The 17110-nt window shown below is 41.2% G+C and overlaps 1 protein-coding gene across 1 annotated transcript in view; it reads right to left on the bottom strand.

Annotated features, from left to right (window-relative positions):
- LOC120945575 (fibronectin type III domain-containing protein 7-like) overlaps positions 1-16887 on the bottom strand; it is a 57339-nt gene extending 40452 nt beyond the window's left edge. The window contains exons 1-2 of the mRNA XM_040359844.1: positions 16651-16887; positions 3011-3029 (exon numbers count right to left, since the gene is read on the bottom strand). Of these exons, the coding sequence (XP_040215778.1) occupies positions 3011-3029; positions 16651-16713 (82 nt within the window). The 5' untranslated portion in view covers positions 16714-16887. The remainder of the gene's footprint in view (positions 1-3010; positions 3030-16650) is intronic.
- Positions 16888-17110: the final 223 nt, after the last annotated feature.

The following is a 17110-nucleotide window of genomic DNA, read 5'->3' on the forward strand; positions in this document are numbered from 1 at the left end:
ATTGTAAGTTGGGACTCACTTTGCATCACCTGAGTATAGTCACTCATTTTGTCTGTGCACATTACAGCTCTAAATGTTACCATGTTTTTTATGTAAACATTCCCAGTGCAGATGGAAAAAGTATGTGAACCCTTGGATTTAATAACTGGTTGAACCTCCTTTGGCAGCAATAACTTCAACCAAACGTTTCCTGTAGTTGCAGATCAGACGTGCACGGTCAGGAGTAATTGTTGACCATTCCTCTTTACAGAACTGTTTCAGTTCTGCAATATTCTTGGGATGTCTGGTGTGAATCGCTTTCTTGAGGTCATGCCACAGCATCTCAATCGGGTTGAGATCAGGACTCTGACTGGGCCACTCCAGAAGGCGTATTTTCTTCTTAAGCCATTCTGTTGTTGATTTACTTCTATGCTTTGGGTCGTTGTCCTGTTGCAACACCCATTTTCTGTTGAGCTTCAGCTGGTGGACAGATGGCCTTAAGTTCTCCTGCAAAATGTCTTGATAAACTTGGGAATTAATTTTTCCTTCGATGATGGCAATCCGTCCAGGCCCTGACGCAGCAAAGCAGCCCCAAACCATGATGCCCCCACCACCATACTTCACAGTTGGGATGAGGTTTTGATGTTGGTGTGCTGTGCCTCTTTTTCTCCACACAGTGTTGTGTGTTTCTTCCAAACAACTCAACTTTGGTTTCATCTGTCCACAGAATATTTTGCCAGTACTGCTGTGGAACATCCAGGTGCTCTTGTGCAAACTGTAAACGTACAGCAAAGTTTTGGACAGCAGTGGCTTCCTCTGTGGTATCCTCCCATGAAATTCATTCTTGTTTAGCGTTTTACGTATCGTAGATTCGCTAACAGGGATGTTGGCATATGCCAGAGTCTTTATCTGACACTCTAGAAATCTTCTTCACCTCATTGAGCAGTCTGCGCTGTGCTCTTGCAGTCATCTTTACAGGACAGCCACTCCTAGGGAGAGTAGCATCAGTGCTGAACTTTCTCCATTTGTAGACAATGTGTCTTACCGTAGACTGATGAACAGCAAGGCTTTTGGAGATACTTGTATAACCCTTTCCAGCTTTATGCAAGTCAAGCCTTAATTGTAGGTCTTCTGAAAGCTCTTTTGTGCGAGACATCATTCACATCAGGCAATGCTTCTTGTGAAAAGCAAACCCAGAACTGGTGTGTGTTTTTTATAGGGCAGCTGTAACCAACACCTTCAGACTCATCTCATTGATTGGACTCCAGTTGGCTGACACCTCACTCCAATTAGCTCTTGGAGATGTCATTAGTCTAGAGGTTCACATACTTTTTCCACCTGCACTGTTAATGTTTACATGGCATGTTCAATAAAAACATACAGACTGTGATTGTCTATTGTTGTGACTTAGATGAAGATCAGATCACATTTTATGACCAATTTGTGCAGAAATCCATATCATTCCAAAAGGGTTCACATACTTTTTATTGCAACTGTAATTCAGCTTTTAGCTGCAGATATATTGAGTTATCTACCACACCTAAACTCACACAATGCTTTCCTATGGCCCCATTCACACACTGTGTTTAGCAACTATTTAGTTACACAGTGTTTCGTTCAGTTAGAAAAAAACTTTGACTGCGTCCCGGACGGATTTACAGCAGCTATCTACACATAAACGCAGGTAATCGCAGTGTACTATTTCTGCAACCGATTTACGGCAGCTATCTACACACAAATGCAGAAAGCACATCAGAAATGGCAAGAATGTTCCACCGCAGCTAAACGTAGCTGCATGTAAACGCTGCTAATCACAATGTACAAGTGTTGATGTGCCTGGAGTCTTGGAATTTCAATATAACGAAACATGCTTTTAACAGCGGCAGAATAGAGCCACCCGTGTGAAAGAGGCCTAAATAGTTTGTTTTTGGGCAAGCTGGTCCAAACAAATGTATTCAATTTACAGGTGCACCCACTGGGCACACTGTATAAACTGTACAGTGTGAAGTCTCAGCTACACACAGTCACAGCCTTGTGTTGCCAGTGTGAGACGAAACTTTCCTGAGTTGGGCTAAGTGGCAGTTAGTCATTCAAAGGGCAACTTTGTATTCTATGAATGAATACAAAGCTTCCTTTGATTGGCTGAGTCAGAGATCGTGAAGTCATACAAGGCTGTTAACTGTAGGTACACAGCTTATACAACGCTGAATTGCACATCACGACATCCCCTACTGCAGCCGCAACAGACAGCTGCTGAAAATGAAATCACTACCTCATTGGCAGTTATCCGTTGTGTGTAAATACAGAATAGGGTAAAGTATAGTGTATTTTCCCTAAGCATATATTTTAACCTATTATTGCTATGTTTAGCTTTCAAATATTTAAAGGTGCGCTCCAGGAATTGTATTTTTGCCACATTGCGCTAGTTTGGCTCAATTTAAGTTTTGCCTATCTGATATCCAGAGGGTTACTGGGGATGCTGTAAATTACTGCAGTAGCCCAAGTTACATACAGTGAGAGTCATAATCCTCTGGGTTCTGGTTGTGTGGCTTCGGCTTCCCCTCTGCACCCTAGGGGGTTGGGAGGAGGCCTTTTAAATGACGTTGGTTAAGGGAAAGCCTTTTTAAAGTTTTTCCTTTATGTCTGTTCTGATTTAGAATAAAGGAGCAATGTTTCAGTGTTCACAAGCATATCAAGTCTCATCATGGTGTGTTGCAATTTCAAAAAGGTTTGAAAACACAACAATAAAAGGGTAAATAATAATAAAAAAAAAAAAAAAATCATAGACGTAAAGGTAGACAACTGTGAGAAGGCTGTGATATAAGCAGCCATTTCCCTGCACGTGTGCTGTATAATAGTTCTAAGCAGTTCTAAGGAAGGAACTATTAAGTCAACGTCTACCAGATAATTTTTACCCTAGTATTTGTTTTTAAACTTGCCTGCAGTTGAAATGACTACATATTTAAATTTTGATGTCACAGATTAATACATGATAAAAGGTTATACATGAATGTAAAAAGATGTACAATACCTGTGTCAGCTGAAGCTATCTGTAAGACACAGAATATAAGGAGAGCAAATTAAAAAAAATTACATCATAACAAATCTGAGATTATATATACTTATGTTATACTTGTAAAAATAATTATTGCAACAAAAAAAAAAACACCTACATTTATTTAGATTAACCAGTTATGAGAAAATTCTTGCAGGTTCAAATGTCAGCCAGTTTGTCAAACTTTCCTTGAGTACCTTGGTTTCAAAACTCTGTTCCTTGCACTCTTAAAACAAATTGTTTGCCTTTTTAAATTATAAATTGTATAAAGCATTGATTAATAGCCATAATAAAAAGTATGTAACATGATGAGTAATTGGCCGAATGATCAGACATAGGGTAACTGTAACTTGCAGTTTACTAAATAGGTGCACAGTTAAAAGCAATAATGCAAAAAATGTCATAATGAGGAGGTGGGGGGGGGGGGGGGGGCATGCTTACACTACAGAAAAATACAAAGCAAAAATGAAACCTATATAAACATGGACGCTTCACAGCAATGTCTCTGTGACTTAAAGCGGAGGTCCAGCGAAAAAAAATTATTAAAAACCAGCAGCTACAAATACTGCAGCTGCTGACCTTTAATAAATGGACACTTACCTGTCCAGCGCGCACCGCAAAGTCGGCAGCAGAAGACGAGCAATCGCTCATCTCTTTGCTATCCCCGCCACCATCCACGTGAGGCAGTGAAGCCTTGCGGCTTCACTGCCTGGTTCCCTACTGCGCATGCGCGAGAAGTGCGGCGCTTTCCCAGTGGTCCCCACTGTCTCCTGGGACCAGTGTGTCTCCCAGAAGGCAGCGGTGGGGGGGGAAGTGGAGTGACTCCCTTTGGAGTCATTCCTGGAAGTGGGTGAAAATACCTATATTAAACAGGTATCTGCACCCCCCTCCCCCTGAAAGGTGTCAAATGTGACACCGGAGAGGGGGGGGGGGTTCGAAAAGCGGAAGTTCCATTTTTGGGTGGAACTCCGCTTTAAGGTGGTTGTAAACCTCAGACATGATTTATGAACAAAGTATATCCCTCTATAGTGTGTACTTGTCTCAATCCAGAGCATTAGGTGTAATAATTGTTCACTACCTAATCTCTGTGTATCACATGAGGCCAGACACTTCACTGGGTATATATGAGGTTTACAACCACTTTAAAAAGGTTCCTAAGGCTATTCTTTATCCTAAAAGAAAAAAGAGGTTTATACTTACCTGCTCTGTGCAATTATATTGCACAAAGTGGTCCCTTATCTTCCCTTTAGTGGTCCCCTGCTTGTATTCTCCGCTTCTCCCCTCCTGCATGTGCCCCAATAGCAAGCTGTGTGTTATGGGGGCACACGTGAGGGCACACGTGAGGGCACACTCCCGAGTTGGGCTGTTTGTGTCTATAGACACACACAGCTCAGCTTGGCCATGCTCCCTCCTCACTGGATTCAACTAACAACATCAGGAACCAATGGCTTCCGCAGCCCTAGTGAAGCCTGTGAGACCAGGAAGAGGGGTGAGAAGAGCTGCAGATGGGCACAGCACTGGATCGATAGGGGACTCGGGTACGTTTTTTGGGGGGAGGGGAAAGTGGTGGAACATTATTATTATTTTTATTTATTGCAGGAAATTATTGCAAAAATATTTGACTTTAGAACCACTTTGATTAAGATCACATATGGCTGCATAGCATTGTCTCAATAACAATTTATAGCTACAGAGAGTCTAGCTAAAAATCACTACTTTAGTAAAAACACTTCAGAACAAAATCAGCTTATACTCATAACCAGTGCACCTCTCAGTGAGGTCCAGGGTAGCTCTGGTAACATAGGAAAACAGCTGGAAGGATCAAAAGCCTAAAGATAAAAAGGTAATGGTGAGGGGGTACTCTCTGCCGGAAAGAGTACTCTAGTAGTAATTAGGGAGGTGCTCCCCACAGTAGCTGGGTTTTCCTATGATGGTCAGTGGTACAATCTATCCTATGTGTCTCTGCTTCTGAAATATTTTGGCGCTTTTAACAGTTTCTGGAACTTCAAACAAACATTGTGTTCAAAACATATTGTGTTGGTATGGTCTTCTATACTGTATCTATAAAGAGTGTACTGGAAATATTTTTTGAGTGTGTACAAAAGTGATGTCACTTTCCTTGTAATTTTCACACTTAAGCACATATTACTCAATACAAGGGAATTTGGGAACGATTTAAAAAATGTGATTATGAATCAGAAATTCAAAGATCTAAGTCAGCATTCTGGCTCTAAGATTTTGTGTTTAATGTTCTGAATCCAGTGGGTAGATAGCCTAAGGCCTCGTACACAAAAACCAGCAAGAAACTTGATTGGTATTTTTTTATTGCCGAGGAAACCGGTCGTGTGTACACTTTTCGACGAGGAAACTGTCGATGATCTCGTCGAGCCAAAAAGAGAGCATGTCTTCTTTTTCCTCGACGGGAATGGGGAAATTTGGCTCGCCGAGATCCTCGACAGCCTAACAAGGAACTCGACGAGCAAAACTATGTGTTTCGCCCGTCGAGTTTCTCGGTCGTGTGTACGAGGCTTCAGGCCTCGTACACACGACCGAGAATCTTGTCGTAAAAAAAACGTTGTTTTCCTTGACGAGTTTCTTGACAGACTTGTCGAGAATCTTGTCAAGCTTTCTTTGCATACACACTGTCAAGACAAAATCTCATAGTTCTTAAACACTGTGACGTACAACGGCACTATAAAGGGGAAGTTCGATTCCACTGGCGCCACCCTTGGGGCTGCTTTTGCTAATCTGCGTGTTAAGTAAAAGTTTGGTGAGAGACGATTCGCGCTTTTCAGTCTGTTACAGTGTGATGAATGTGCTATCTCCATTACGAACGCTACCTTTACCGAAGGTGCGTTCCCGTCTCATACTTTATTCTGAGCATGCGCGGGTTTCTAAGCATACACACGAACGTGTTTCTCGTCGTAAACCAGCCCGACGACAAACACGACGAGGAAATTGAGACTACTAATGAGAAAAAAGAGAGCATGTTCTCTTTTTTTCTCGTCGAGATCCACAACAGTTTTCTAGACGAAAAACATACACACAACCGTTTTTTATTTTTGGAAGGTTTAAATCCATAACTAACAGTTTTGTAACCTGGTTCACACCTATGCGGATTGCAGTTTGCCAGGTGCATTTTGCGTTTTTCAATACACGCTTTTTATCCCTTGAAATCTATGGAACCAAAAACCAGAAAAAAGTCTCTGGCCCTTTCCATAAAATGCACAGATGTGAACTACATCCATAGGAAACCATGTTAAATGGACTGTAGTGTGTTTCTGCAAAACTGAAAATGCACTAAAAAATGATGTGATCCAGGCCTCAGACAGATGTGCTTATATATAAATTTACTTGGAGAAGTTTATTTTCCACTCATTCTAATTATATTTCAAGAAAAGTAGAAAGAATCTACAAATTATTTTTAGGAGATAAACAGTATTTATCGGTATACCTGTATAAAGACTTTGCTTCTGCATTTTTGCCAGAAATGTTGTTGATACCCTATGCCAGGGGTTGACAAATTTGCTTGGAATCTAGGAGCCAGCTAAAAAAGTTAGGAGCCAGAAAACGCACCCTGTCCCGACGAGCTTGCGTGCAGAAGCGAACACATACGTGAGCAGCGCCCGCATATGTAAACGGTGTTCAAACGCAATTTTGAAGCGTGACATGATGGGTATGAATTTACTCGGCGTGACATTATCTTTCATAATATTAAAAAAAATGGGGATAACTTTACTGTTGTCTTATTTTAATTTAACAAAGTGTAATTTTTTCCCAAAAAAGTGCGCTTGTAAGACCGCTGCGCAAATACGGCGTGACAGAAAGTATTGCAACGATCGCCATTTTATTCTCTAGGGTGTTAGGATAAAAAATATATATAATGTTTGGGGGTTCTAATTAGAGGGAAGAAGATGGCAGTGAAAATAGTGAAAAATGATATTAGAATTGCTGTTTAACTTGTAATGCTTAACTTGTAATACCAACGGCCACCACCAGATGGCACCAGCTCACAAAAACAAAAAAAGTTTTTTTTTTTTTGTTCTTTTTTTGCCCACCTTCCAAGCCAAGTCGCCAGGACACTATTTCTAGTCGCCATGGCGACCTGGCGCCCGGTATTTGTCGATCCCTGCCCTATGCCACTTTAAACCTGGATTAAACTTTTTTTTCAGTTAAATGATTTGTTAAGAAGGAATTTTCCTTAACATGACACTAAAGCTTTGAATTTTTTTTTTTTAATAACAAACATATCATACTTACCTCCACTGTGTAGTTCGATTTACACAGAGTGGCCCCAATCGTCCTTTTTTGGGGTCCCACGGCGGCTCTCGCGGCAAGAGCTTACCCCCTGTGGGCAGGGCTCAAGTCCTGTGGGAACGCAAGGGAACGGAGTTCCTGCACTTTTTTCACAGCAGGAACTCAGGGGGTAATCCACAAAAGGGATACGCCGGCGTATCTACTGATACGCTGTCGTATCCCTGTTTCTATCTATGGAACTGATCCACAGAATCAGTTTCACATAGATAGACAGAAGATCCGACATGTGTAAGGGACTTACACTGTCGGATCTTAGGATGCACTACCGCAGCCGCCGCAGGGGGCGTATCTCTCGTCAAAATGCTGCTTCGGGTATGCAAATTAGCACTTACGGAGATCCACTAAGCTTTTCAGCTTCCTTTTTTCTCCGTAAGTATTAGTTTGCCGTCGCAATATTAGGGCTGCTTTTACAAGGCCTAAACTGTTTACATCTTGTAAAAGTAGACCCTTCTATCCCGCGTCGCTGTCTTTTTTTTTTTTTTTTTTCGCCGCAACTCGTTTTTTTTTTTTTACGCCCGGCGCGATTCTCAAAACCCGGCGCAACGTAAAACCGCGCAAAGCACGTCGGGAAAATTACGTCGGGAGCATACGCAGTACGTCCTGCGCGGGAGCGTGCCTAATTTAAATGGGACTCGCCCCATTAAATTAGGAACGCCTTGCGCCGGACGGATTTAAGTTACACCGCTGAAAATTTCTAGGTAAGTGCTTTGTGGATCGGGCACTTAGGTAGAGATTTTGCGGTGGTGTAACTTAAATGCCAAAAGTTACGTTGCGCCGGGTTTTTGAGGATTAGGCCCTCAGTTCCCTTTGCAGGACTAGAGCAGCCCAGAGCAGCCGAGCCGCCCGAGCCACTCCTTCACTAAGCGGCGATGCCAAGCTCGAGCCACTGTCAGGGGCAGGCGAGTTATCGAGGGATTTGGAAAGAACTTGCTTCTTTCTAAATCCCACGATAACTTGCGGCAGACCTCCACAATGTCTCCTGGGAACAATGACAAAAGCTCCCAGGAGACATTGCGGCATTGAGGAAGTGACGGAATACCCGCACACTACCCGATGAATCCATATACAGGAAGCGGACAGTAACATTAAGGATTACTAAGGTACAGTGGATCGAAAAAAAAAAACATGTGGTTTAGTAATTATGCATATGAGCGTATCATTATTTATTTTTTTGGTGGGGGAGTGGATCTTGGGTGGAAGTTCCCACACTTTTTTCCCCAGGACTTGACCCCTGCCTGTGGGAATCTCTCTCCCAAGGGTGTTACCTTGCGGCGTGCTCCCTTGCCATACAATCGGCATCCATAGCCATAAATGTCACCAATTTAAAAAAAAAATGATGTCCAATTTTTGGCAACGGAAGACCAAATATAGCCAATGTCCTCATCTGACATAGTTGTATTTATTTATTCTTCTCAATAACATATAATTAACTTTGGAGGATTCTTACAGAAATATAAAGATGTTTGTTTGACAGTGATGAGTCACTAAGAAAATAGAGAGCAGTTTGAAATTTACTCTCAAAACCAGGGTTTCAGTTTTATATAAAAGAGAAGCAACACAATGATCTAGCTGTATGCATCGAAAAAGTTCCTGAGCAGGTGTGTCATGTTTTTCTCAAAAGTAATCAAAAGATTAATGCTGTCAGTGGAAAGGAAAGAATAGATATCTGTAAATCCCTTTTGAGTCCACCATTTATAGATATGGATAAAGGATTCTCCTGTCCAGGTGGAAACATAGGGCATTTCCCCAGGCCCGGTAAGAGTAGCTGAGGTGAAACAAGCTCTAGAATAAAATTACCTGTTTGCAAAATTTTATAACAAACTATGAAAGTTTTATTTTTCTTAAAAATGTTCAGTCTTTATTTATTTGGCAAAAAATAAAAACATTGGGCCAGATTCACAAAAGAGATACGACGGCGTATCTGCTGATACGCCGTCGTATCTCTGTTTCTATCTATGCGACTGATTCATAGAATCAGTTACGCATAGATAGCCAGAAGATCTGACAGGTGTAATTGTTTTACACTGTCGGATCTTAGGATGCAATACCGCGGCCGCCGCTGGGGGGAGTTTGCGTCGTAACCCAGCGTCGGGTATGCAAATTAGGAGTTATGGCGATTCCCGACGGATTTTCGCGTTCGATATGTCGCCGCTAGTCTAATTTCCCGTCGCAAAGTTAGTCGGTTTTTTTAGTGCCTTAACTTTACGCAGCAATCGTATTGCTGTATAAAGTATGGCCGTCGTTCCCGCGTCAAAATTTAAAAAATAACGTGGTTTGCGTAAGCCGTCCGGGAACACGGAATTACGCTACGCGCGTCGCCGTTCGAAAAAATGACGTCACGGCGCGCAAAGCACGACGGGAATTACGGAACGGAGCATGCGCAGTAGGTCCGGCGCGGGAGCGCGCCTAATTTAAATGGCACACGCCCATTTAAATAGGCCTGCCATGCGCCGGAGGGCGCCAGCGTAGGTTGTCATCGCAAGTGCTTGGTGAATCAGGCACTTGCGATGAAAAATTGCGGTGGTGTAACGTATCTACGATACGTTACCCCCGCCGCAGTTCTACGTGAATCTGGCCCTTTGTAATTAAATACCACCAAAAGAAAGCTCTATTTGTGTGAAAAACAATTATAAAAATGTTGTTTGGGTACAGTGTTGCATGACCGCGCAATAGTTATTCGAAATGCTACATCGATGAAAGCTGAAAATTGGCCTGGGCAAGAGGGGGGTATTTTTTTTTAAATGTGAGCAGTGTATGCATGGTATTTTGACCTTAAATACCGTAAATTAGTGTGTCAGAGAAGGGCTCAGTGGTGACAGTCTTAATTGGAATGGGTGTCAGATTAAGGAGAAGATCGTGACAGAGTAAGAATAAGTTGCATCTAGTAAGCCCCAAATTGGGATTGCCGACTGTGTAGTGGGGCCAGTTGTGTGATACGGGCTGTTCCATAATAATTAGTCAAAAGTGGCAATCCCTGGCAACCACTAGTCTTATGGCAGAAAAGAGTAAAACTATTAACCCTGGGACAGGTCGAGCCCCATTTTATTTTTAATAATTTGTTTTGCAAAATTTCCAGAAAGATACTATAGGAATGGATATAAAAAAAAGTAGATTTGGGAGGAACTCTATTTAAATATACCAATCCAAGAGCTTGGAAATTGGCTATAGGAACATAAGAGAGCAAAAAGGAGATGGGTAAGGGGGGAAAGTAGTGAAGTTTAGATTTTAGGTGAATTCTGAAATACGGGAGTTCCATGGTGTATGCAACGGTAAAGTTACGCTGTAGATTAGACAAGGTTTGATGTACAGAAATATCCACAGCAACTATCTTTGGCTTATTGACTTTCAATCCCCAGAATGCTGCAAAATTCCCTATAGAGTCAAAAAGACAATGTAAAGCACCATGAGACAAAGTGATCGTAAATAGATCATTGTCAGCAAACAGTAATATTTTGTTTTCTATACCTGCTTTTTCCAAGCCTTTGATATCCTTATGTTGACTTAAATATAAAGCTAGGGGTTTTAATTCTAAAGCCTCGTACACACGACCGGTTTTCCTGGCAGTAAAACTGCCAGGAGAGCAATTGGCCAAAAATCCAGACGGGAAAATAGAGAACCCTGCTCTTGATTTTCTTATCGGTTTCCTGTCAGAGTGTTTCTGGCTGATGCACGATAGCATACAAGGTTAGTGTGAAGTGTAGCAAGATGGCGGCGATGGCCTTGAATGTGATGTCACCGCGTTCTTGCCATTCAAAAGAACGGCGGATTTTTGTGTGGCCGTGTGTATACATGGCTTTTCAGGGCAAGCCAGCCAGGAATCCCGTTGGGAAAACCGATGTTTCTTTTCCCAACAGGATTCCCGGGCGTGTGTACAGGGCTTCTGGCAAATACAATAGGGGATAAAGGGCTTCCTTGTGTTGCCCTGGGGAAGGAAGAGGATTCGAACCCACAATATTCTATAGAGGCAATGGGAACTGAATTTAAATTGCATGTATTGCCAAGATAAAGTATCAAATGCTTTAACTATGTTTATAAAAGGGAGTAGTAGTTCTTGCATGCAGGTGTGTGCTATGTGGATTGCAATGTATTAACCACTTAAGGACCGCCTAACGCCAATATGGCACGGCTGGGTACAGGCACGTACAGGTACGTCGCCTTTAAATGCCCAGCCGTGGGTCGCGCACCACCAGCACGCGCACGCGACCCTGTCCGAAGCTCCGTGACCGCGCGCGCGGGACCTGCGGACCCGATCTCCGCCGGTGTCCCATGATTGGTCACAGGAGCTGAAGAACGGGGAAAGGTGTGTGTAAACATGTCAGTGATCGTCTGTTCCCTGATATTGGGAACGACGATCACTGATGTCACATGTCCAGCCCCGCCCCCCTACAGTTAGAAACACACATGAGGTCACACTTAATCCCTACAGCCCCCCTAGTGGTAAACTCCTAAATTGCAATTGTCATTTTCACAGTAATCAGTGCATTTTTATAGCAATTTTCGCTGTGAAAATGACAATGGTCCCAAAAATGTGTCAAAATTGTCCGATGTGTCTGCCATAATGTCGCAGTGATGGAAAAAATCACTGATGGCCACCATTAGTAGTAAAAAAATAAATTATTAATAAAAATGCCATAAAACATTCCCCTATTTTGTAAACGCTATAAATGTTGCACAAACCAATCGATAAACGCTTATTTCGATTTTTTTTTTACCAAAAATAGGTAGAACAGCCTAAACTGAGAAAAAATAATGTTTTTTTATATATTTTTTGGGGATATTTATTATAGCAAAAAGTAAAAAATATTTTTTTTTTTCAAAATTGTCGCTTTATTTTTGTTTATAGCGCAAAAAAATTAAAACCGCAGAAGTGATCAAATAACACCAAAAGAAAGCTCTATTTGTGGGAAAAAAAAGGACGCCAATTTTATTTGGGAGCCACATCGCACGACCGCGCAATTGTCAGTTAAAGCAACGCAGTGCCGAATCGCAAAAACTGGCCCGGTCTGTTACCCGCATAATGGTCCGGGTCTCAAGTGGTTAAAAGTATTCTTCTAATATTATCGCTGACTTGTCTGACAAAACCAGTTGAATCTCGATGGATTTATTGACCTACGCAGGTATTGTGGGCCAGATTCACAGCGGAGATACGACGGAGTATCTCAGATACTCCGTCGTATCTCTCAGAGTATCTATGCGACTGATTCATAGAATCAGTTACGCATAGATAGCCCTAAGATCCGACAGGTGTAATTGTTTTACACTGTCGGATCTTAGGACGCAGTACCGCGGCCGCCGCTGGGGGGAGTTTGCGTCGTAAAACAGCGTCGGGTATGCAAATTAGGAGTTACGGCGATCCACAACGGTTTTTCGCTGCTAGTTTAGTTTCCCGTCGCAAATTTAGTCATTGTTTTGGGTGCCCTAACTTTACACAGCACACGTATAAATCAGGCACTTGCGATGAATCTACGATACGTTACGCCGCCGCTAGTCTACGTGAATCTGGCCCTGTGATTTTAGTATTTTATATTGTTTATTCAATTCAGCTAAGCAACATTATTCTGGACATTGACTGACACTACAAAATATATTTTTGTATGTAAACATTAAACTGTTTTAATGTACTGTAAAGAGATTGGGGGAAATTCAATAAAACTGCTGAGCCACTTTTCTGGCATTAATCATTCTTGTTAATGTATTTCGGCAAATTCATGAAGCATTTGCAACATTTTTGGTTCTGACAGCAACTCGTACACCGAATTCGGGTAATTGTAAAATGTGCCATTTTCTCACTGTGGCGCAATGAATGTGTCACATTCAAAACAAAATACCAATACTATCTTAAGAAAGTGGAGCTTATTAAGACCAACTTAATCAGAGAGAGAAACTGGCGCAGATGGATTTAGCAAAAGTATCTCGTTTTGGTTGTGACAGCGACTTGTGTGCCATCTTCAGATAGTTCTACCTTGCTCCAATAAAATGGATTTAATTAGAACCAACTTTAGTTTGACATACAGACAGGTATTTTGCAAAAGTGTCTTGCATTCGAAAAGTGGAATAGCATGTGCTGAATTCAAGTACAAGTCGCTGACAAGTACGTGAATTTGGCACATTCTGCACCACATTTAGAATGCATAAGAGACACTTTCCCAAAATCTGTCTGCACCAGTTTTTATGAATTTCAGGAATTATCTGGAATTCCAACTAGATGGGGGGGTTGATCAATGGGCACCTGCAGAAAGCCTCAGATGTCTCCAGCCAAGTGCCAACTGATTTCAAGTTAGCTAGCAAATAGATGTGTGGGATTATTTTTGCCATATCTTTTTTCTATCCTATCCAGAGATGAAGAGATTTCAAAGATACCTGGATGCACTCCTGTCTAATAGCCACATTGACATACACCCACACTCAAGGCCGCCATCAGGGTGGTTCAGGCATTACACCTGTAAGGGGCCCGATGGTCCCCAGGGGCCCGCCCGTTTTTGTTATTTTTTTAAATAAAAAAATAATTGCGTTCCCACCAAAATTGAAAAACAAAATTATCATATGAACTCAAATGTTCACACAAAAAACAATAACGTGTAAGTTCATAAATAAACACTAGAGGAGTATCAATGAAAATTAATTCCAATAGTTGAATATAAACCGACTCATCAATTTTTTGTCTGACCCCCCCTTTAGCAACTCGCGGCAAGAGAGAGAAGAGAAGACTTGAGTCGACTTTGTTTTGTTCGTCAGCACCAACCCCCCCTGTCCCGCTTATCATCTCATGGCAGGAGAGAGGAGGCCCCCCCCCCCGGTTCTCTGCTCCAGGGGGGCCCTGCCGAAAGCTGTGTAAGGGGCCCCAAATTTTGTGATGGCTATCCTGCCCACACTATCAGACTAGGCCTTATGAACAAAACATTGTGAACATTCAATCATGTCCGCATGTCTGATAGGCCTCTGATGTCTATAGTGATCTTTGCACACCAATATGAGTATTTTTCTGAAACTTGTCATGAACATTTTTGTATCCTTCATTTAGCCAAATCCAGTTCAGCACTTGTCCCAATGTCAAAACCTGTTACTTTTACATTACTTCAATTTTAAGCTACTCTATGGCCTTATTAGACAATATTATTTATCAATGCAATAACTACATTATAAAATATTTTGACATTCTGTAAGAAGCTCAACACTGTAATTATGAATACCAAAACCTGAGATAGTAAATCTGAGTTGCCAGTATGAGATAGAATAGGTACTGAGTTAATATTTCCGCTGCAGAGTTATTTGCTGAATCTGCTCATTCATAAAGAGAAGAAAATCCTAGCTGGTGACAGACCAAAGAGGGCAGATTTGGCTCAGAGTTTTTAAATGACCTTTCTACCTTCCGACTGTAAATTCCAACAAATGAAGTCTTGATAACTGCTAGAAATAACTGTTCCGAGTAAACCAGAAATATTTCCAGCCAAGTGTTTTTTATTTTATTATTTCTAGTTATAAAAAACAACTGAAATAACTTTTAAAATATATTTTATTGTAAAATAAAAAATAAAAACTTTTAAAAATGTTCATCTACATTCACTTGATTGGAGAAGACTGCATTTAATTAATCAGAATGAAGATTGCTTGTGCTGTCTACAACCAGATCTTTGCACATATTGGGCCAGATTCATGTACAATTCCGGCGGCGTAACGTATCCCATTTACGTTACACCGCCGCAAGTTTTCAGTGCAAGTGCTTGATTCACAAAGCACTTGCCTGTAAACTTGCCGCGGCGTAACGTAAATCCGTCTGGCGCAAGCCCGCCTAATTCAAATGGGGCGTGTATCATTTAAATTAGGCGCGTTCCCGCGCCGAACGTACTGCGCATGCTCCGTTTTGAAATTTCCTGCCGTGCTTTGCGCGAAATGACGTTGCACCGACGTAATTTTTTGAACGGCAAAGTGCGTTACGTCCTTTCCTATTCACGGACGGCTTACGCAAAAAAAAAAATTGAAATTTGACGCGGGAACGACGGCCATACTTTAACATGGCTAGTCTAAATATAAACCATTAAAATAGCATCCGTAACTTTACGCCGGGAAAAGCCGACTAGCGACGACGTAAGAGAATGCGACGACCGCACGTACCTTCGTGGATCGCCAAGTTCTGGTACTACATCTGCATCTAATGAGGTGGCTTATACCCTTATCAATACCTGAACCAAGAACAGGACACATCAAACATTATAGTCTATAGGTCAGTAAAAGAAAGGAATAACAGCATACTGTCAACAAGCAAGTTTTTTTCTGCTTGTTTGAAATTACAGAACAAGAATAATTAAAATGTAGACATGTTTAAAGATCAATTTGACGGATATATTTAAAATAAAAAGGGAGATTAAAAAGATGTAGCACTAATTTACCAGCACAGGCGTGCGCACAGGGTGTGCCAGGTGTGCCCGGGCACACCCTAATCACCTTGTGCAGTGCAGATTGCCCCTGATCTTCTGGCTTTCTTCCTCTTCTATTTTAAAGGCTGCTGCTGCTGGCACACACTGGGGAAGTTTTAAAAGGAGTGGGGGAAGGGGACGGTAAATATATAATTTACTGACCCCTTCCCTTTGTGAATGAACACAGTAAGGGATCGCTACCATGTGTTTGAGCTTAGCAGTGCACACCCTAATGCAATAGGCTGCGCACACCTATGTTTACCAGTATAGATAATATAAAACATGAAGTTGTTGCATATAACAAATGATACACTGTGCATTAATTGATTTGTGCATTAATACATTTTTTAGTATTCAAAAATAGGTGTGCAATTGTCACTTTAGAAAATTGTTTAGCTGTTTATACACATTAAGAAAGCATGGGTGGAGCATACTACTGGATAAATAATTAGCACATAGAGCTACATGTGTCAGAATTGTAACATTGAGATTGTGTATTTAATGTGTATCTAATTGTAACATAAGTAACCAACACTAAAAAAAAAGTACAATAAAGCAATTGTCACAATTATGGTTACTAATTCTTGTCAACGTGTCTTTTCTTTATAATACAGATTTTAGAGTATGAATTATATATCAATTGTATGTAATTAAATCATAATCTGCTCTTTAGAAGTAGTTAAACGTGCGTGAAAGAAAAAGCTTTTCACCAAAGGCATACCCAACTTTTATTTAGAAGGAGCATCTTTAAGATTATTAGTCTTGAATGGAAAATGGTAAGCACATTTAGGTGATATTTTATACAAGACATAATTGGTCATTCTGACCTATATAAAATATTAAAAGAATAATATGATGTATTAAAAAAAAGCAGATTCCACTTACTGTTAGCAATGTATAAATCAGGAGTAGGAAATGTGAAAGATTGTGTGACATTCCCATTGCCATCTTCTGTCTTGTATTGTACTGACTACTGACTGTATTACAGCTCACAGGTGCTATGAAGAATGCAGGTCTGTGTCTGATCCCTCCCTTCCTTCTGTTGATTGAATGGGGGTGGTGGTTGCAAAGGTATATACTGTGAGATACTGGATCCTTACATATACAGACCTTCCTTCTCAAGAAACGGTTAAAGGAAAAGCATGAATGCCTGTGCAGCACTTTAATTGTCATCCATAGATCCATTTAAAGTGTGTCTATGGTCAAAATCATATATTCTTTTCAACATTGAATTTCAATTATTTCCAACTTACTCCTATTAATCAGAATAAACATGATATTTTTAGGCTTTGTGACAATACCCACATTTACCTCCTTCAACTGTGACATGTGTAGCGCAACCCCA

The sequence above is a fragment of the Rana temporaria genome, chromosome 7 (genome assembly GCF_905171775.1).
Source record: "Rana temporaria chromosome 7, aRanTem1.1, whole genome shotgun sequence".
Taxonomy (NCBI): domain Eukaryota; kingdom Metazoa; phylum Chordata; class Amphibia; order Anura; family Ranidae; genus Rana; species Rana temporaria.